Raw genomic sequence first — 23,121 nt, 5'->3', positions numbered from 1 at the left:
GATCTTTTATATTACGGAGGAAGTATAGTAATGAAAAAGAGATATGATAGTTGGAAATATGGTATAAGCAATTGGTGAGCCAAGCGTCTCCTCGCTAGTACTACCTCCATTTGTAAATACAAAACGTTTTTGAACGTCTTATATTTAGGAATGTAGGTAATGGTATGTTAATTTCCTTATTTTCTCAGATATTTTGAACTATGTAACTACTATTTGATGCAATAAAGTGTGTCAAATGGCATTCCCAAAGAAAAATGGTTGATATTATCTGTTCTCCAGAAAGAGGATTAAAGAGCCAACTGGTACGTACTTCTTTTGTATAGTAGCACATTAAAAAAAAAAAATCTAGCTTGTTAACAGATATGGGTTGCCAATATGTTATCCCGTGTAATCTCAACCTTCCTCACCAATATGCGTGTATCTTCACGAAGAACTCAAGAAATACAGCTCCACCTACCTCCATTATCGAAAAAGGCTTTCGCCCCGCTTTGTAGATAAAGCAAACCGCCACAGAGCAACCATACATGGACTAGTCCACAACACACACACCCAAGTCTCACGACAGAGTACAAAAGGTTCTGCTGAGGGCACAACCCAACAAGCCCAAAACAAAAAAAGAAAACGGAACAGCCCGGAGAGGCCGGAGAGATCGCCCGGCCCCTAATCAGGCTCCGGTGGTGGCGGCGGCTGCGGCGGCGACAGACGAACAGCCATCGAGCGAAGGCCGGCGATGAAGGCAGAGATGGCGTCTCGGTCCTGGGGGCGACTAAGCGGCAGCTAAAGCTGCAAGTAACCAGAGACTTTGAAGAGGGCGTCAGTAGCACGTCGAAGCGGGATGCGCTGAATCACAAGTCTATTGGGGATCGTCTAGAGCGTCCACGCGAGGGCCCCAATTTCCAGCCACCTAATGTGGTGAGCCTACCTCCATTAGCAACAAAGGGCCACACTAGTAGAAAAAGGGTCTAATGTGAAGCACATTAGTCCCAGTTTGTAACTGAACCGGTACTAATGTGACCATTAGTGCCGGTTCCAACGGCTAGGCGGGCGGCGCTCATTAGTACCGGTTCGTGGCGAACCTTTAGTACCGGTTCGAGCCACGAACCGGTACTAAAGAGGTGGTGGCAGGCTGTTGTCAGGCTGGGGCCCCATCAGCACCTTTAGTACTGGTTCATGCCATGAACCGGTACTAGAAATGAACCTTTAGTCCCGGTTCGTATAACCAACCGGGACTAAAGATATCACTATATATTGTGCTTCTTCCAGCCCGAGCCGAAGCGCTCTGTTTTTTCCCTTCTCTCTGTTTTCTTTCCCTCTTGCTCGAGACCACCTCCATTTTTGCCAAAATTTGTCCAAGATTTGAAGGCACCCCATCCATCCAAATGATCACAAAGGTTAGCAACTTTGTCCTTTCATCTCTCATTGCTAGATTAGCTCTTGCAATGCTCTATAAGTATAGTGATTTGTGGGTTATATTTTGGGAGGAATTATATATGGTACTATTTGATTTATATGCAATTTGATGTCAAAATAACTCTTAGTTTGCATATGTAGGTGTGGTTTACTTAGTGCCTTCCCGTCTCCGTCCTAACCACCGTCGATCGCCCGCACCGTCCCGTCGCCGGCACCATCTTGTAGTGAGCCTCTTGTTCTTATATTTTTATATAAAAAATCATGTTTGTGTGATTTAGATATATAGTTACTTGTATAATTATCTTACCCGTACGTTGTTTGTTATACATAGTGCCATGGTATTGATATCAGTCCCCGTCGGCCCTCGTTCGGGTTATGATTCAGATGTGGTATATTCTCTTTTATAACTATTTGTTGCATTTCGTGTTTATGACAAATTATGCCCATCAAGTTGACATAGATATTTTTATCAAGGAGGTATGTGAACCACTTCGGACAAACCAGAGGGAATCTTTGTAATAGTTATTTAGGGCACTTATGTGTTTCAGCATTTGAAACGCGAAGAAATATTATGTGCAAAATCATTAAATGCATGAAAAATAGCAAATGAAGGCATAAAATGATTGAACATTGATGATGTGCCTTTGAATGGTGCATAATGAACACACAGAATGTCTAGAGTTAAAATAAGTTATTAAAAATGAAGGAGAGGCGCAATGCTCACCTGCACTTTGGTTAGCTCCAGGCCTTGAGAAACTGTAGATAGCTCCATGCAGTCTACACCATTTCCTCAAGGCCTGGAGCTAAGCAACGTGCAGGTGAGCATTGCGCCTCTCCTTCATTTTTCTTCATCTCTCCACTCAGGGCTTATAAACCGCTGCGAGTCCCTCTTGCTGGGCGAGGTGGGACTAAATTTTAGCCACCACTAGGACAAGGCCTTTAGTCCGGTTGGTGGCTCCAACCGTGACTAAAGAACTTCATTTGCTATTTTTCATGCATTTACTGATTTTTTGAGCTAAATGACTCTGAAATTGAAAAGTACTACAAATGAACTCTGAAAAGGTTGAAAGTTGGCATGGTATTATCATTTCACCCACATAGCATGTGCTAAAAAGTTGAGAGGGTTACGGCAAAAACTGGATGCACTTCGTGTACAAAATGGACAATCTCTTTTGAAGTATTAGGGTTTCAGACGAAAACTCGTCTGTTACAAAGGCATTTCATATTTTTTAACTTATTTCAACTCCAGACTTTTTGTGCGTTCAGTATGCGCCATTCAAAGCCACGCCATCATTTTTCAACCCTTTCTGACTTCATTTACTATTTTTCATGCATTTACTGTTTTTTTGAGCTAAATGACCCTGAAATTGAAAAGCACTACAAATGAACTCTGAAAAGGTTGAAAGTAGGCATGGTATCATCATTTCACCCACATAGCATGTGCTATAAAGTTGAGAGGGTTACGGCAAAAACTGGATGCACTTCGTGTACAAAATGGACAATCTCTTTTGAAGTACCAGGGTTTCACACGAAAACTCGTGTGTTACAAAGGCATTTCATTTTTTTAACTTATTTCAACACCAGACTTTTTGTGCGTACTGCGGTGGATGGTCCAACGGATGCCTCCTTCGTTACTGCGGTGTAAACGCCGCGTGGCGCCGCTCCGGCTCGCCGCCTGAGGCCAAATCCAACTATTTAAGCCGGCCGGCGTCCCCTAACCCTAGCCCATCCACCTCTCCCCGCGCTGCGCCGCAACCGAACGCATCCGCCTCCTCTTCTCTGCTCTCCCACGCTCTCCGACATCGCCATGGTACGACAGAAGATCACCACATACGCTATGCTCACGCCGGAGCGCCGGAGGCAGATCGCAGAGGAGATCCAGGCTAGGCGCGCCGCCTGCATCGCTGTCGGGCTGCCTCCGGACTCGCCAGAGAAGGAGGAGTTGGAGGAGGACGGAGAGCAGCTGCCGGAGCCACTTGAGGTGGCAGATCCGGAGGAGGACGAGGCCGAGCAACCTGTTCCAAGGTTCTGAAGGAAATATGCCCTAGAGGCAATAATAAAGTTATTATTTATTTCCTTATATCATGATAAATGTTTATTATTCATGCTAGAATTGTATTAACCGGAAACATGATACATGTGTGAATACATAGACAAACAGAGTGTCACTAGTATGCCTCTACTTCACTAGCTCGTTGATCAAAGATGGTTATGTTTCCTAGCCATTGACATGAGTTGTCATTTGATTAACGGGATCACATCATTAGGAGAATGATGTGATTGACTTGACCCATTCCGTTAGCTTAGCACACGATCGTTTAGTATGTTGCTATTGCTTTCTTCATGACTTATACATGTTCCTATGACTATGTGATTATGCAACTCCCGTTTACCGGAGGAACACTTTGTGTGCTACCAAACGTCACAACGTAACTAGGTGATTATAAAGGTGCTCTACAGGTGTCTCCGAAGGTACTTGTTGGGTTGGCGTATTTCGAGATTAGGATTTTTCACTCCGATTGTCGGAGAGGTATCTCTGGGCCCTCTCGGTAATGCACATCACTTAAGCCTTGCAAGCATTGCAACTAATGAGTTTGTTGCGGGATGATGTATTACGGAACGAGTAAAGAGACTTGCTGGTAACGAGATTGAACTAGGTATTGAGATACCGACGATCGAATCTCGGGCAAGTAACATACCGATGACAAAGGGAACAACGTATGTTGTTATGCGGTCTGACCGATAAAGATCTTCGTAGAATATGTGGGAACCAATATGAGCATCCAGGTTCCGCTATTGCTTATTGACCGGAGACGTGTCTCGTTCATGTCTACATAGTTCTCGAACTAGTAGGGTCCGCACGCTTAAAGTTTCGATGACAGTTATATTATGAGTTTATATGTTTTGATGTACCGAAGGTTGTTCGGAGTCCCGGATGTGATCACGTACATGACGAGGAGTCTCGCAATGGTCGAGACATGAAGATTGATATATTGGAAGCCTATGTTTGGATATCGGAAGTGTTCCGGGTGAAATCGGAATTTTACCGGAGTACCGGGTGGTTACCGGAACCCCCCGGGGGCTTAATGGGCCATAGTGGGCCTTAATGGAAGAGAGGAGAGGCGGCCAGGGCAAGGCCGCGCGCCCCTTCCCCCTAGTCCGAATAGGACAAGGAGAGGGGGCGGCGCCCCCCCCCCCTTCCTTCCCCTCTCCCTCCTCTTTCCCCCTCCACTCCTAGTCAAACAAGGAAAAGGGAGGGAGTCCTACTCCCGATGGGAGTAGGACTCCTCCTGGCGCGCCTCTCCTGGCCGGCCGCACCTCTCCCCCTTGCTCCTTTATATACGGGGGGCAGGGGGGCACCCTAGAGACACAACAATTGATCGTTTGATCTTTTAGCCGTGTGCGGTGCCCCCTCCACCATAGTCCACCTCGATAATACTGTAGCGGTGCTTAGGCGAAGCCCTGCGTCGGTAGAACATTATCATCGTTACCACGCCGTCGTGCTGATGAAACTCTCCCTCAACACTCGGCTAGATCGGAGTTCGAGGGACGTCATCGGGCTGAACGTGTGCTGAACTCGCAGGTGCCGTGCGTTCGGTACTTGATCAGTCGGATCGTGAAGACGTACGACTACATCAACCGCGTTGTACTAACGCTTCCGCTTTCGGTCTACGAGGGTACGTGGACAACACTCTCCCCTCTCGTTGCTATGCATCACCATGATCTTGCGTGTGCGTAGAATTTTTTTTGAAATCACTACGTTCCCCAACAGTGGCATCCGAGCCTGGTTTTATGCGTTGATGTTATATGCACGAGTAGAACACAAGTGAGTTGTGGGCGATATAAGTCATACTGCTTACCAGCATGTCATACTTTGGTTCGGCGGTATTGTTGGATGAAGCGGCCCAGACCGACATTACGCGTACGCTTACGTGAGACTGGTTCTTCCGACGTGCTTTGCACAGAGGTGGCTGGCAGGTGTCAGTTTCTCCAACTTTAGTTGAACCGAGTGTGGCTACGCCCGGTCCTTGCGAAGGTTAAAACAGCACCAACCTGACAAACCATCGTTGTGGTTTTGATGCGTAGGTAAGAACGGTTCTTGCTAAGCCCATAGCAGCCACGTAAAACTTGCAACAACAAAGTAGAGGACGTCTAACTTGTTTTTGCAGGGCATGTTGTGATGTGATATAGTCAAGACATGATGCTAAATTTTATTGTATGAGATGATCATGTTTTGTAACCGAGTTATCGGCAACTGGCAGGAGCCATATGGTTGTCGCTCTATTGTATGCAATGCAATCACCCTGTAATGCTTTACTTTATCACTAAGCGGTAGCGATAGTCGTAGAAGCATAAGATTGGCGAGATGACAACGATGCTACGATGGAGATCAAGGTGTCGCGCCGGTGACGATGGTGATCATGACGGTGCTTCGGAGATGGAGATCACAAGCACAAGATGATGATGGCCATATCATATCACTTATATTGATTGCATGTGATGTTTATCTTTTATGCATCTTATCTTTCTTTGATTGACGGTAGCATTATAAGATGATGCCTCACTAAATTATCAAAGTATAAGTGTTCTCCCTGAGTATGCACCGTTGTGAAAGTTCTTCGTGCTGAGACACCACGTGATGATCGGTGTGATAGGCTCTACGTTCAAATACAACGGGTGCAAAACAGTTGCACACGCGGAATACTCAGGTTAAGCTTGACGAGCCTAGCATATAACAGATATGGCCTCGGAACACGGAGACCGAAAGGTCGAGCGTGAATCATATAGTAGATATGATCAACATAGTGATGTTCACCGTTGAAACTACTCCATCTCACGTGATGATCGGACATGGTTTAGTTGATATGGATCACGTGATCACTTAGAGGATTAGAGGGATGTCTATCTAAGTGGGAGTTCTTAAGTAATATGATTAATTGAACTTGAATTTATCATGAACTTAGTACCTGATAGTATCTTGCTTGTCTATGTTGATTGTAGATAGATGGCCCGTGCTGTTGTTCCGTTGAATTTTAATACGTTCCTTGAGAAAGCAAAGTTGAAAGATGATGGTAGCAATTACACGGACTGGGTCCGTAACTTGAGGATTATCCTCATTGCTGCATAGAAGAATTACGTCCTGGAAGCACCGCTAGGTGTACCACCTGTGCCAGCAACTGCAGACATTGTGAATGCCTGGCAGTCACGTGTTGATGACTACTCGATAGTTCAATGTGCCATGCTTTACGGCTTAGAACCGGGACTTCAACGACGTTTTGAACGTCATGGAGCATATGAGATGTTCCAGGAGTTGAAATTAATATTTCAAAAGAATGCCCAGATTGAGAGATATGAAGTCTCCAATAAGTTCTGCAGCTGCAAGATGGAGGAGAATAGTTCTGTCAGTGAGCATATACTCAAAATGTCTGGGTATAATAATCACATGATTCAACTGGGAGTTAATCTTCCGGATGATAGCGTCATTGACAGAATTCTCCAATCACTGCCACCAAGCTACAAGAGCTTCGTGATGAACTATAACATGCAAGGGATGGATAAGACAATTCCCAAGCTCTTCGCAATGCTAAAGGCTGCGGAGGTAGAAATAAAAAACGAGCATCAAGTGTTGATGGTCAATAAGACCACCAGTTTCAAGAAAAAGGGCAAAGGGAAGAAGAAGGGGAACTTCAAGAAGAACAGCAAGCAAGTTGTTGTTCAGGAGAAGAAACCCAAGTCTGGACCTAAGCCTGAGACTAAGTGCTTCTACTGCAAGCAGACTGGTCACTGGAAGCGGAACTGCCCCAAGTATTTGGCGGATAAGAAGGATGGCAAGGTGAACAAAGGTATATGTGATATACATGTTATTGATGTGTACCTTACTAATGCTCGCAGTAGCACCTGGGTATTTGATACTGGTTCTGTTGCTAATATTTGCAACTCGAAACAGGGGCTACGGATTAAGCGAAGATTGGCTAAGGACGAGGTGACGATGCGCGTGGGAAATGGTTCCAAAGTCGATGTGATCGCGGTCGACACGCTACCTTTACATCTACCTTCGGGATTAGTTTTAGACCTAAATAATTGTTATTTGGTGCCAACGTTAAGCATGAACATTATATCTGGATCTTGTTTGATGCGAGACGGTTATTCATTTAAATCAGAGAATAATGGTTGTTCTATTTATATGAGTAATATCTTTTATGGTCACGCACCCTTGAAGAGTGGTCTATTTTTGTTGAATCTCGATAGTAGTGATACACATATTCATAATATTGAAGCCAAAAGATGCAGAGTTGATAATGATAGTGCAACTTATTTGTGGCACTGCCGTTTAGGTCATATCGGTGTAAAGCGCATGAAGAAACTCCATACTGATGGACTTTTGGAACCACTTGATTATGAATCACTTGGTACTTGCGAACCGTGCCTCATGGGCAAGATGACTAAAACGCCGTTCTCCGGTACTATGGAGAGAGCAACAGATTTGTTGGAAATCATACATACAGATGTATGTGGTCCGATGAATATTGAGGCTCGTGGCGGATATCGTTATTTTCTCACCTTCACAGATGATTTGAGCATATATGGGTATATCTACTTAATGAAACATAAGTCTGAAACATTTGAAAAGTTCAAAGAATTTCAGAGTGAAGTTGAAAATCATCGTAACAAGAAAATAAAGTTTCTACGATCTGATCGTGGAGGAGAATATTTGAGTTATGATTTTGGTCTTCATTTGAAACAATGCGGAATAGTTTCGCAACTCACGCCACCCGGAACACCACAGCGTAATGGTGTGTCCGAACGTCGTAATCGTACTCTACTAGATATGGTGCGATCTATGATGTCTCTTACTGATTTACCGCTACCGTTTTGGGGTTATGCTTTAGAGACGTCCGCATTCACGTTAAATATGGCACCATCAAAATCCGTTGAGACGACGCTTTATGAACTGTGGTTTGGCAAGAAACCAAAGTTGTCATTTCTTAAAGTTTGGGGCTGCGATGCTTATGTGAAAAAGCTTCAACCTGATAAGCTCGAACCCAAATCGGAGAAATGTGTCTTCATAGGATACCCAAAGGAGACTGTTGGGTACACCTTCTATCACAGATCCGAAGGCAAAACTTTTGTTGATAAATTCGGAATTTTTCTAGAGAAGGAGTTTCTCTCGAAAGAAGTGAGTGGGAGGAAAGTAGAACTTGATGAGGTAACTGTACCTGCTCCCTTATTGGAAAGTAGTACATCACAGAAACCGGTTTCTGCGACACCTACACCAATTAGTGAGGAAGTTAATGATGATGATCATGAAACTTCAGATCAAGTTATTACTGAACCTCGTAGGTCGACCAGAGTAAGATCCGCACCAGAGTGGTACGGTAATCATGTTCTGGAAGTTATGTTACTGGACCATGACGAACCTACGAACTATGAAGAAGCGATGGTGAGCCCAGATTCCACGAAATGGCTTGAGGCCATGAAATCTGAGATGGGGTCCATGTATGAGAACAAAGTGTGGACTTTGGTTGACGCTGACGGTAATGTTACTGTCTATAAAGCTCGACTTGTTGCAAAAGATTTTTGACAAGTTCAAGGGATTGACTACGATGAGACCTTCTCACCCGTAGCGATGCTTAAGTCTGTCCGAATCATGTTAGCAATTGCCGCATTTTATGATTATGAAATTTGGCAAATGGATGTCAAAACTGCATTCCTGAATGGATTTCTGGAAGAAGAGTTGTATATGATGCAACCGGAAGGTTTTGTCGATCCAAAGTGAGCTAACAAAGTGTGCGAGCTCCAGCGATCCATTTATGGACTGGTGCAAGCCTCTCGGAGTTGGAATAAACGCTTTGATAGTGTGATCAAAGCATTTGGTTTTGTACAGACTTTTGGAGAAGCCTGTATTTACAAGAAAGTGAGTGGGAGCTCTGTAGCATTTCTGATATTATATGTGGATGACATATTGCTGATTGGAAATGATATAGAATTTCTGGATATCATAAAGGGATACTTGAATAAGAGTTTTTCAATGAAAGACCTCGGTGAAGCTGCGTATATATTGGGCATCAAGATCTATAGAGATAGATCAAGACGCTTAATTGGACTTTCACAAAGCACATACCTTGACAAAGTTTTGAAGAAGTTCAAAATGGATCAAGCAAAGAAAGGGTTCTTGCCTTTGTTACAAGGTGTGAAGTTGAGTAAGACTCAATGCCCGACCACTGCAGAAGATAGAGAGAAGATGAAAGATGTTCCCTATGCTTCAGCCATAGGCTCTATCATGTATGCAATGATGTGTACCAGACCTGATGTGTGCCTTGCTATAAGTCTAGCAGGGAGGTACCAAAGTAATCCAGGAGTGGATCACTGGACAGCGGTCAAGAACATCCTGAAATACCTGAAAAGGACTAAGGATATGTTTCTCGTATATGGAGGTGACAAAGAGCTCATCGTAAATGGTTACGTTGATGCAAGCTTTGACACTAATCCGGACGATTCTAAATCGCAAACCGGATATGTGTTTACATTGAACGGTGGAGCTGTCAGTTGGTGCAGTTCTAAACAAAGCGTCGTGGCGGGATCTACATGTGAGGCGGAATACATAGCTGCTTCGGAAGCAGCAAACGAAGGAGTCTGGATGAAGGAGTTCATATCCGATCTACGTGTCATACCTAGTGCATCAGGTCCAATGTAAATCTTTTGTGACAATACTGGTGCAATTGCCTTGGCGAAGGAATCCAGATTTCACAAGAGAACCAAGCACATCAAGAGACGCTTCAATTCCATCCGGGATTTAGTCCAGGTGGGAGACATAGAAATTTGCAAGATACATACGGATCTGAATATTGCAGACCCGTTGACTAAGCCTCTTCCACGAGCAAAACATGATCAACACCAAGGCTCCATGGGTGTTAGAATCATTACTGTGTAATCCAGATTATTGACTCTAGTGCAAGTGGGAGACCGAAGGAAATATGCCCTAGAGGCAATAATAAAGTTATTATTTATTTCCTTATATCATGATAAATGTTTATTATTCATGCTAGAATTGTATTAACCGGAAACATGATACATGTGTGAATACATAGACAAACAGAGTGTCACTAGTATGCCTCTACTTGACTCGCTCGTTGATCAAAGATGGTTATGTTTCCTAGCCATTGACATGAGTTGTCATTTGATTAACGGGATCACATCATTAGGAGAATGATGTGATTGACTTGACCCATTCCGTTAGCTTAGCACACGATCGTTTAGTATGTTGCTATTGCTTTCTTCATGACTTATACATGTTCTATGACTATGAGTTTATGCAACTCCCGTTTACCGGAGGAACACTTTGTGTGCTACCAAACGTCACAACGTAACTGGGTGATTATAAAGGTGCTCTACAGGTGTCTCCGAAGGTACTTGTTGGGTTGGCGTATTTCGAGATTAGGATTTGGCACTCCGATTGTTGGAGAGGTATCTCTGGGCCCTCTCGGTAATGCACATCACTTAAGCCTTGCAAGCATTGCAACTAATGAGTTTGTTGCGGGATGATGTATTACGGAACGAGTAAAGAGACTTGCCGGTAACGAGATTGAACTAGGTATTGAGATATCGGCGATCGAATCTCGGGCAAGTAACATACCGATGAGAAAGGGAACAACGTATGTTGTTATGCGGTCTGACCGATAAAGATCTTCGTAGAATATGTGGGAACCAATATGAGCATCCAAGTTCCGCTATTTGTTATTGACCGGAGACGTGTCTCGATCATGTCTACATAGTTCTCGAACCCGTAGGGTCCGCACGCTTAAAGTTTCGATGACAGTTATAATATGAGTTAATATGTTTTGATGTACCGAGGGTTGTTCGGAGTCCCGGATGTGATCACGGACATGACGAGGAGTCTCGAAATGGTCGAGACATGAAGATTGATATATTGAAAGCCTATGTTTGGATATCGAAAGTGTTCCGGGTGAAATCGGAATTTTACCGGAGTACTGGGAGGTTACCGGAACCCCCCGGGGGCTTAATGGGCCATAGTGGGCCTTAATGGAAGAGAGGAGAGGCGGCCAGGGCAGGGCCGCGCGCCCCTCCCTCCTAGTCCGAATAGGACAAGGAGAGGGGGGCGGCGCCCCCCTTTCCTTCCTCTCCCCCTCCTCTTTCCCCCTCCACTCCTAGTCAAACAAGGAAAAGGGAGGGAGTCCTACTCCCGGTGGGAGTAGGACTCCTCCTGGCGCGCCCCTCCTGGCCGGCCGCACCTCTCCCCCTTGCTCCTTTATATACGGGGGCAGGGGGGGCACCCTAGAGACACAACAATTGATCGTTTGATCTTTTAGCCGTGTGCGGTGCCCCCCTCCACCATAGTCCACCTCGATAATACTGTAGCGGTGCTTAGGCGAAGCCCTGCGTCGGTAGAACATCATCATCGTCACCACGCCGTCGTGCTGACGAAACTCTCCCTCAACACTCGGCTGGATCGGAGTTCGAGGGACGTCATCGGGCTGAACGTGTGCTGAACTCGGAGGTGCCGTGCGTTCGGTACTTGATCGGTCGGATCGTGAAGACGTACGACTACATCAACCGTGTTGTACTAACGCTTCCGCTTTCGGTCTACGAGGGTACGTGGACAACACTCTCCCCTCTCGTTGCTATGCATCATCATGATCTTGCGTGTGCGTAGGAATTTTTTTGAAATTACTACGTTCCCCAACAGGTTCAACATGAAGGAGGCGGAGGCGGGGTTCGCCGTCGCCCAAGCCGCGGGGACGGCGGAGCAACGGGCCAACCTGGAGTCCATCCAGAATGAGGCCTATTTGGAGGTCAACCGGCATTTCCTCCGGCAGGAGCGGGAGGCAACCGACAAGCTCTTTGCCGAACTTGATGGGGAGACAGAGGAGGAGGCCGGAGAGAAGTAGCCGGAGGAGCCGGAGATAACTGCCGCCCATGTACCCGGAGCCGAGCACGGAGATAGTCGACGTCTCCAATGAGGAGTAGCTAGGTGATCTATGTAGTACATAGGTTTTTTCCTTTGCTTGCTTTTGTGTAGATTTAAGAGTCCGCGGGTGTTTGATGGGTCATATTTGTCATATGCAACGGTAGATGCTCTAAGAAACGCATCCAAATGAAAGAAAACCCTTGTAAACTTTTGTGTTTATTTACCCTATTCAACCGTACTACCACACAGAAAGAGAAGGACTTTCTACTTCCAGAAGAAATAATTCTGATTATTATTCCACCATATGTCGCCATCCCCTAATTGCAAAAAACAAAATGCAGACAGTCATCTACGAGTTGCTTTAGAGTATAACGATGAAAAAAATAAACGACGAGACGCCCCCAAGCTAGCAATGGTCGGGCTCGGTCTCGCGCGACATCTCCTCCAAGGACTTGCCCTTGGGCTCGGGAACGAGGAAGGTGAGCATGAACCCCATCAAGCTGTTGTCATCCCTAGATGTGGCGGAGCCACTCCAAAACCACTCTTAGCGTATATGGTTTCGAGGGCAGCTCACCTGGTTTGCATGTTTATTTTATCCTTTTTTTTGCGGGGATGTTTATTTTATCCTTGATGTGCTTAAATCATATCCCCATAATTGTAGTATTGTATAACACACAACGAGCTCTCTGAGAAATAAACTCGTGAAGAAACACATTGAAATAGTCGTTCTAAATTTTAGTGTTGCTGGGGGTGTGGACAAAAATCCCCCAAACCTCAATGACAGGTAAAATAAAATGTTATTTATTCTATTCAACCATACTACGATACAGAGAAAGAAGAACCTCTACTCCTTAAAATAATTCTGACGATTATTTCACCGTGTCGCCATCTCCTAATTGCCAAAACTAAATGCAGTGTTCACCGACAGTCATATGTGAGTAGACAGTTAGCAATGGTCGGGCTCGGTCTCACGCGACATCTCCTCCAATGACTTGCCCTTGGGCTCGGGAACGAGGAAGGTGAGCAGGAACCCCATCAAGCTGCAGCCAGCGAGCACGAGGAGCGAGTAGCGCACGCCGATGCCGGGGTGGTATCCATGGGCGGTCTTGGCCGGGTCGGGGCTCTGGGCAAGGTACAAGAACCCGAACGACCCAATGATGGCGCCCACCTTCCCCGACGCCGCCGATATGCCGTGGCACGTCGCGCGGAGCCTCGCGGGGTAGATCTCTGCGGGGACGATGAAGGTGGTGGCGTTGGGCCCGAAGTTGGCGAAGAAGAAGGTGAGCGCGTACATGACGACGAAGCCGGCCTGGTGGCCCTGGCCCGTCCAGTAGTCGTAGGGCACGGCCAGGCCCACCATGAAGGTGGTCATCATGAAGAAGCCCATGAGCTGGATCTTGAACCGGCCGACGGAGTCGATGAAGGCGACGGTGAACCAGTAGCCCGGCACGGTGCCGCAGAGCGCGATCAGGATCTGGGCCCGTGCGATGTGGAACAGCTCGTCCAGCGCGCTCATCGTCGGCGCCGGCGGGATCCACCCGATGGCGCTGAAGATGTCCTTCTGGAACAGGTTCTGCGAGTAGTAGGCGATGTCCAGGAGGAGCCACGTGGACGCGGTGCCGACGAGGTGGAGCCCGTGCCGCCGCACGAACTCCCCGGAGAAGAGGCCGAACGACGGCGGCGGCGTGTGGGACTTGATGGTAATCACGGTCTCCAGATCGCCGGCCTGCTCCTTGGTGATCTCCACCTGGAGCACCTTGGACATGTCGGCCGCGGCGCGCTCGGCGTTCTTGGCGATGAGCGCCGTGTACCGCGCCGTCTCCGGCATCTTCATCCGCCAGTAGAAGGTGAGCGCGGCGGGGAGGGCGCCGAGCATGAGGACGATGCGCCACACGTAGTCCGCTTGCGCCGGGGTGGACGCCGCGGGGTCCGCCGCGTACGGCGGCGCCGGGAACAGGTCCCTGAACAGCGCCGTGATCCCGATCGCCACGCCGCCGCCGGCGAGGATGCCGAACCCCTGCATCGCGAAGACGGCGGCGATGAAGGCGCCGCGCGTCCGCTTGTTGGCGTACTCGGACATGATGGTGGCGGAGAGCGGGTAGTCGCCGCCGATGCCGAAGCCGAGCCAGAACCTGAAGAAGCAGAGCGTGGCCATGACGCTGGTGGGCGTGTTGCCGAAGGAGAGCCCCGACGCGACAGAGCAGAGGATCATCAGCATCAGCGTCATGCCGTACACGCTTTTCCGGCCGACCTTGTCACCCAGCCAGCCGAAGAAGAGCTGGCCGGAGAGCGTGCCGACGAAGGCCACGCCGTTGACGACCGCGGAGACGGTCGGCGGGAGGCTGCCCGGGCGGGACGAGCCCGGGACGGTGTAGTAGATGCGGCCGATGAGCTTGGTGACGAGGGAGATGCAGAAGAGGTCGTAGGCGTCGGTGAAGAAGCCCATGCCGGCGACGATGATGGCCGTGAAGTGGTACCACTGCGTCTTGGCGCCGTCCAGCGCCGAGAGCACGTGCACCTGGTCGCCCGCCATTGCCACCGCACGCCAAGACAACCTCTCTCTATGCGGGCGTTCCGGCCGGCGGCGAAAGTGGTGGTGCGATCCGCCGCGGTGGAAGGTTGTTGAGGTTTAGGATGGGAGTGAACTGAGGGAGAAGGCACAGGTGTCTGTCAGCCATGTATATACGGAGAGCTGAGCATATTCGGGGCTCCTGGTCCTTCGTTCCTTCGAGACCAACAACTTCTCCCTGTTTAACGGTTCTCTTCTCTGCCCCAAAAGAAAAATCGATTCCCTTCTGCAAAGAACAACATGGAGGGGCTCAGAGTTTCCCATGCATTGCGAAGCTCTTTTACGTGCATGCGGAGGTTTTGCTTTCGTTTTCTATGCGAAAATGTGTGGAGCCAAGGGCATATTCTTGTTTAGTCTGCAGTACCCAAGATCCATACATTTTTGTGTATATAGCCACACATGATCAAACTTCGCCACATGAACCAAAACATGCGTGTAACCTAGTACACGTGTACCAAAAAATCCGAATCAAATTCGATACACCGTGATGTTAAAGTTGCTTTGACTTGTCAAGTTCCATGGTGATATGTCGTGCCGTTTGGGAAAAAATAGAGTCATTTCTATGAATTTATATTTACTAGGACAATGCACGCGCGTTGCACGGGGGGCGCATATATTTTTCCAGTTCTCAACTTTGTGTGATGAACAAGTCGTTAACTCCTTTTATATCATCAGCAAGCCTTTCTTTCAATCGGGTTTTCAATTCAATTTACTCTGCTATTTCAGTGACACTTTGAGGTGCCTTTGAAACCCCAGGGTTTAAACTTGCAGTAATCACGTCTTGCAGACCTCTCACAAATTACACATCGCATTGAACTTATGTTTTATGTCCCCGCAAAAAAAAAAGAACTTATGTTTTATGACACATGATCAAAATGATATTTCTCGTCCTTGTGCACTCAAATTTGTTCTCAGATCATGCTAACAATACATGGTTGTTGAATGTTTATGCTACATTACAAAAACAAAATATGTTCTTTTAAAAATCTCAATACTTAAACATTTGGAAGGAAAAGTCAGTAGATGTGACATGACAAAATTTAAGGGGTTCTTGTTCCTATATTGCTATATATAGTCAAGATTCATGTGCAGACACTCAGATATACAAATTGACCCACTCTGACAGAGTATTTCCACGTTTATGAATATACAAAAAGATTGCAGTGAACACACACCGATACCACATAATGCAATGGCTATGCTCTAGATCTGTTTACTAATATACAGATAAATACAAAGAATAAAGCAAAGTAGTACATATAATCATCTTCTGGGATCTCATATAAGCACCAAACACACCTTGAGGCCTCCTTTGGTTCATAGGATAAGAATAATATAGGAATAGGAAAAATAAAGGAAGTGAGATGACATGCATCTCAATTCTTATAGAAAAAGATATGTCATTTGATGCATAGGATAAGAATTTTTCCATTGAGTCTAGACTAATGTTTTTTTCCTTTAAAATGTGAAGGATTGATTCCTACCATACATAGGAATAGGAATCCGTTCCTACAAACCAAAGGGCTCCAAAAGAATTTTTCCTACAAAGTTCCTATCCTCTAGAATTTCTACAAAATTCCTATGAACCAAAGGAGGCCTTATATCTTTTTCTTGCAAGTCCATAGCTTGATGCCAGCAAGCACAAGCTCCTGACAAGATCTGCGCAAACAAGAAGACACCCATTTGAAAACTCAACATGAGTCAAATTATAAAGCCAAAGATACTGTAGTATCATTCTCATAATGTCACAGGGGAGCAGTCTACTTGCCAATTTTGAAAATGTCACACTGCACGACTTCTCCCAATGGCCAAGGTCTAAACTTCAGCATCGTGCGCCACATACTCTAATTTCAGATTACAAGTTAAGGAGAAGTCAAGTTTGAGAAAACACAGATTTATAGAGCCTCTTTGATTCAAAGGGGCCAGTTTCATATGGGAAAAGTGATGTAGGTTGATCATGCATGAAGCAAACATGATTGTATAAAGAGTCAATTACAGTGGTGGTGATAGAACTTGACGCAAACGGTCATTTTGGTGCTAGAAGTTGTGGCATACATCAAAGTGATGCAAAAACTTGGCTTTAACGTGCAAATAGTGTCGATCTCATTTTGTATACGGAACCGGCACTGACAAGGCGCATGGAGTCCGCTGTCAGCCACTGGACCCGGAGAAGGCGGTCTGAGACTTTTTTCAGAAACACCCTCGAATTTTTTTTCACAAAAAGCTGTTGGCAGTGTGCGAGGGGTGCCAATTTTTTCACCTGTATGACCAGTGGGTCCACCTGTCAGGTGTAAGTGAAAATTAAACAAAATGAAATAAATATTGTATATTTGTGTGCATAAATATTGTACACACAAACAAAATGAATTATTTTTGAAAAAAATCACGTATTATTTACAAAATAATCATATATTTAAATTAATATTTGTGAGTTACAAAAAGATTGTATGATTCAAAATAAAAATCAATATCTTTTTAGAATTACAATTAAAAATATAGTTATACAAACATTTCAATCATTTGTGTATTTGTATAGTTCAATGTTTGTATAATTGAAGATATTCATAATTTAAACCTTAAACTGTTGATATTAATATTAATATTTAATAATATAAATATAATCCGTGAGTCTGTGATAATTTTTATTGATTAAACTTTTTCCATATTAACTAATTGTTTTTGTACAATACATGGATGTATATTTAAATTTTTTATTTAATAATCATCATTTGTACGCCTAATATTTATAACACACAAATATATGAACGTAATTTTTATTACTTACGTTTTAGGAAAAAATAAAAAACATGCCAGTGAAAATTGGACTGCAGTATCGGTAGCCCATTTAAGTTCCACACACATTCTCTTTGAGTAGATATAACCTACTTATCCAAATTAAACATCGTATTGTGATTGGCGCATTGTCTAGCCGGATTGCATGCAAGCTGCTGATTATGTGTGCGATACCGTCCGCCCACTCTTTTTGTTTACTTTTCACTCTCTCCCAACAGGCCGGACCCACTGGTCCACGTCAACTTATATATTTTTTAATGAAAATATATATTTTGAGGGTGTTTCTGAAAAAAATGTCACACACCCCTTCTCTCGGTCTAGTGACTGACAGTGGGCCCCATGCGCCTAGTCAGCGTTGATTCCGTATACCCCGAGATAATCACGGGTCCACGTCAACTTATATATTTTCTATTGAAAAGTATATATTTTGAGGGTGTTTCTGGAAAAAAAAGTCACACACCCCTTCTCCTGGTCCAGGGACTGACAGTGGGCCCCATGCGCCTAGTCAGCGTTGATTCCGTATACACCGAGATAAGCACTATATTTGCACTTCAAAGCCAAGTTTTTGCACCACTTCGATGTATGCCACAACTTGTAGCACTAAAGTGATCGTGTTCGACAAGTTCTAGCACCACCACTGTAATTGACTCTTGTATAAAATGGCAGAGTGCCATAGATTAGCATGCCTCTCCGTGTCCAGATGGTTTGGCAGTGTTTGAAGTATTCCTTGATCGCATAGTCTTTCTCATTAAAGACAAGGTATACAAGAACCAACATTCTTACACCAGAATCAGAATACTCATTTATGCGCCTTTTGATCTCTTCCTCAAATTATCTTCCAGCCGTTACACATGGAGAAAATAGACTTTCAGTCTCTTCCTCAAATTCTTTAATAGTTAATGCACATGGAGAAGCCAGATAAGGAGGCATGGGCAGTACACAAGTACGATAGTTATTTGTGAAAAGATGTAGAAATTTAAAGTAAGTTAAGTACTTATGTATCCTCCCCTCTGGTTCCTTCACTAAAAGGCACATCCGTTTTCATGAGCCGCTAAATTCCAAGACATTCAGGAGCTCATACTTTCTGTCAGAAAATATAAAAGGTCAAATACATCGTGGTTAGGATTAGATTAAAAAATAAATATATAAGACCATGCACGTGCGTTGCAACGGGTTAAACAAATCATCACACGCCCCGAGCGATATATTTGTATTGCCACTTCTCTTCGCATTTCTAAGTTAGCAAACTTGTAATGATGGTTGGCGTCATCCTCTATCGTCTACATGGACCATCCCCAACACTCATGTTTCGCTACAGCACAACCGAAACTCGTGCCCGTCATCAACGCTATTGCCTTTTTATGCAAAAGTTTTGTCAAAGGTGAAAGATACATCATCATGCAAGAACTGTATTAGAAAAATATCAATATTTTTCAAGTTTTAACTCCACAAAGGTCTATTTCAATCCATCATTGATTGTATTCTTCCAACCCTAATGTCATTCACAATTTCCCTTGAATCCCCTCTGTCTCCCGTTTGCGGCTTAGGGATGTGGCTATGACGGTGGATCTTGAGCGGGCGCCTCGGGACGACATGTGTGTGGCCATGGCGCCGGTCACACAGCGATGTGACCTCCTTTACCTTTGGCTGTCTTCATCCTCGGTCCAAAGCAGGTCCTGGTCCAAAGGGATCTGGTCGGTGGGTGTTGCCTCGCGGTGGCTTCCTAGCGGCGGATCAAGTGGAGGAGAAGATGGTGGTCTAGCCTTTGAAGTGGGTGAGAACGCCACAATCGTCGGCAACGCCGTGACTGTCGTTTTCCTTGTTGGAGGCGATGGTGGGGGCGTCCCTCCCTCCATTGCTTCTGGGGGAAACCTTAGATCTGGAGGTGGCTACCATTGACGGCGGCACCCATGGGCGTCGTAGCCCTCGATGGAGGCGTTGAGGGGCCTCCTGGATCCGATGATGGCGACGCCTTCGTCGTCACCCCCGTGGGGCATCATCTTGGAGACATTCATCGGCTGGACGGACATGTGGACAGCTTGGTGGTTGGGTGTCGGTAGGTTGTGGAGCGGTGCTTCATCCTACACATCGATGGCGGCGAATCTCGGCTGCGTGGCATTACAAAAAACACTCTCAAAATACATTTGAGAATGTCGAACAAGTATTTGAAAAATGTTAAATGAGCATTCAGAAAATGTTGAACAAGTATTTGAAAAATGTTGAAAAGGTATTTAAAAAAATATTAATTAAGCATTGGGAAAATGTTGAACAACTATTTGAAAATGTTAATAAAGCATTCTAAAAAATATTGAACGTGTATAGATTTTTTTTGATCATGTATTAATAAATGATGAATATTTTTTCATGTATATAAAAATGTTAATCTATAATTTGAAATAAATGTTGAAAAAGTATTTGAAATGTGTTAAACAAGCATTTTGGAAATGTTAAATATATATAGAAAAATTGTTGACCATATATTAAAAAATAATAAAATAGTTTATCATGTATATAAAAAATGTTAATCAATCATTTGAAAAAATGTTGAACAAGCTATTGAATAATGTTAATCAAGTATTTGGAGAATGTTAAATGTGTACAGAATATTTTTGACCATGTATTCAAATATGTAAATATTGTGTATGAAAAATGTTAATCGAGCATTTAAAAATGTAAAAAATGTGTATAGCAAAAATATTGATCATATAATAAAAAAGTTAAACATGTATGAGAAAAATGGTGTTCACATATACAAAAATATAGAATAAATAGCAAGAAAACCAAATGAAAAATAAAACTGAACAAATAAATGCTAAAAGACTTGAAAAAAACTGAAGAAGAAAAAAAAAGCAAAGAAACAGAAAAAAGGATGAAAAAACCCCGAGAAAACCTGTTCTATTTACCTCAAGAAGGATGTGCCCTACTACCAGCCACGAATGCCAGGTGCGCGGAGTGGCTAGCAGCGACGGTCTTCTTCCTTGAGGTACTGGGATCCGTGCATGCATCTTTTTCTCCTTCTGTTTTAAAATATGCGCGGTGATGGGCCGACCCAGTTGCTTGTGCGAGTAGCGATTTTCTTCAGCGAGAGCAGGTTCCAAAAAACTCTGATTGGTGTGGAGGGGAAGATCTGCTTATGAAATTGTTCAAGAAAGAGTCGTCTCATTTCCTTACTTTTGCGTTCTTTCGAATTCATTCACTTCAACGGCTGGCGCTACGCTAGCTCTGCATGACGACGGATGACGACTGAACAGAATGGGCCGGTCCATGAGTGAGTTAGTCGCGTGTGTGTGGCTGGCTTTTGTTATTTAGCTGAAGCTGTGTGGTTATCTCAAAAAAAAGAAAATGCTGAAGCTGTGTGGACGGGATAAGACATGGAAAGAGAAAACTGTATCCTGTTCTGTGTTCTCCTCTGTTCTTCGTTCCCCGACACTCATCTATCTGTAACCTATAGATCGACTTTGACATCCAGCTACCTGTGTGTGACAAGTGGACAGTGATCGGTGTCGTCGCAGCCGGACTCTTCCATCAAACTGAACACAATAAAACCGCATGCAAAAAGAATCTTGGAAAGAGCGAAAATTAAGGCCACTGAGGTAAATTTGGATCCATTAACTACTTTTACAGTATCTTCTATTTCTCTCAAAACAAGCTTTCACCCCGCTTTATAAATAAAGCTATAACTGAACAAGTACACGGTCGAACGATACAAGGTGATGAGGTGACCCTCTTACAAGCCAATCCTAAGACAACTAGCAACGGAACCAAAACAAACTGAACACAACACCACACTACACCCTAGCTCACCTAATTAAGCTCCACGACAACGCCCTCCGGAGGGAAAACAGTGCCAAGCGTCGCCATTGCCGCGTCCGCAACGAACAGAGTTTTCATCTGGAGCCCTGCCACGGAGAGAAGAACACCGACAACGTCTTCAGGATGATAGCGGCGCCCGCAAGCGTCGCCGTCGTCGGCGCAGAGCTTTCGCTCGGCAACTCACCCATGTCACCACGAGGTGTCCAGGACTAGCACGGTGAGGTCAGATCCCCAGATCTAGATCGGAGCGCCACCACTGAGAAGACAGAGATGGCGCCCGAGCCACCCGCCTCACCCGTCCTGTCGCCCACACGACCAAGACAGGGAGTCACCACCGCCACATGGTTGCCCGCCGGAGAGCTAACCACGTGGACCGCCACCCGGGGCCGCCACCCCGGCATCCATGTCCAAGCCATCAGTAGCCGCCCACATCACATTGTACCCACCACGGTAGGATGGATAAAAGGTGTCTCCTTTCACACCTAGCCTGACATCAGCCACGAAGTCTGGATCAACACCACCACAATATCTACTATTTTATTGTAAAGGATGTTTACTTATTGGGAACCGTGGCAAAGAAAAGAAAACAAGCTGATGATGATATATGCCAAAATGTACCTCTCCATTTTAGCCCAAAGCTTTCCTATAGACCTACTGCAACCGACATAATATGTCGTAGTTGGTGATAAATTCAACGTGGCCAACTGAACCCAAAATGACTCATGAATGTCATACACCTCAACCTTGGGTCAAAATGATCAATATAATGCAGATGCCACTTATTGTCAGTGACCTTGGGATTGCTCCTTCACAAACGCTTTTGCATTTTGCTTGGGCCTCGTCCTGAATTGGGCCAGGCTTCTCAGGGCTTCGGGTCTAGTTGGCGTAGTGATGCCGCTTGTCGGTACTGTTTGCCACCATGGCACATAGGTTACAAGGAGGAGGCAGTGCAGGCACATGACAGCTGCTCGATGGAATGCCTTCAAGGCACAATTTCTGGTTTGAAAAGTTAAAGGTCCAAATTATCTTTTTCTTAAAGTTGAGTGATGAAATTTATACTTCGCGATTTGTTGAGAGACTAAAACTAGACTTTTCTCATTTTCTTATATAAAGGGATCATGCATTCTTGCTACAACTCTAATCTTCCAGACGACCACCCCACCAGTCCTCCGCAATGGCACTTCAGACCTGCTTCTCCCTGCCCTCCTCCTCCTCCTCACCATTGTCTTTGGCAAGGCCCGACGGGTGACCATGAGCCGCTCCTCCATTCCCGGCGACGACGGCAGGCATGTCCACCCGCCGCCGGCACAAATAGTGGTGCACATGGTACCGCCCAACGGTGGAGCGATGTGTACTTCCGAGGGGGTGGTGTGGTCAACTATCTCAAGTTAAGTTATGACAAGTATTTGATGGAGAAGAAGAAGAAGAAGAAGAAGAAGAAGAAACAAGAAGAGAAAGAAAAAGGGGGCGGTGCCCCCTCCCCCTCCTCCTCCTCCTCCAAGATTAGGAAAACCACTGAAGATTTTTTTCTAGGACATTGGTTTGTGTTTCTCTGTAGCCCTTTCAATTCAGCAATTGAAACATATACGATTTAGGTGCAAAGATGTAC

General features: G+C 45.2%; 1 protein-coding gene across 1 annotated transcript; it reads right to left on the bottom strand.

Moving 5' to 3' along the window:
- Positions 1 to 13,115: 13,115 nt before the first annotated feature.
- Positions 13,116 to 15,044, bottom strand: LOC123098919 (probable inorganic phosphate transporter 1-7). Its single transcript, XM_044520993.1, has one exon. The coding sequence runs from the start codon at positions 14,868 to 14,870 to the stop codon at positions 13,284 to 13,286; it is 1,587 nt and encodes a 528-aa protein (XP_044376928.1). The 5' UTR covers positions 14,871 to 15,044; the 3' UTR covers positions 13,116 to 13,283.
- Between the last annotated feature and the right edge of the window lie 8,077 nt (positions 15,045 to 23,121).

Source organism: Triticum aestivum, chromosome 4D (genome assembly GCF_018294505.1).
Source record: "Triticum aestivum cultivar Chinese Spring chromosome 4D, IWGSC CS RefSeq v2.1, whole genome shotgun sequence".
Taxonomy (NCBI): domain Eukaryota; kingdom Viridiplantae; phylum Streptophyta; class Magnoliopsida; order Poales; family Poaceae; genus Triticum; species Triticum aestivum.
Note: the sequence above shows the minus strand (reverse complement) of the source record. Positions and strands in the feature narration are given on the sequence as shown.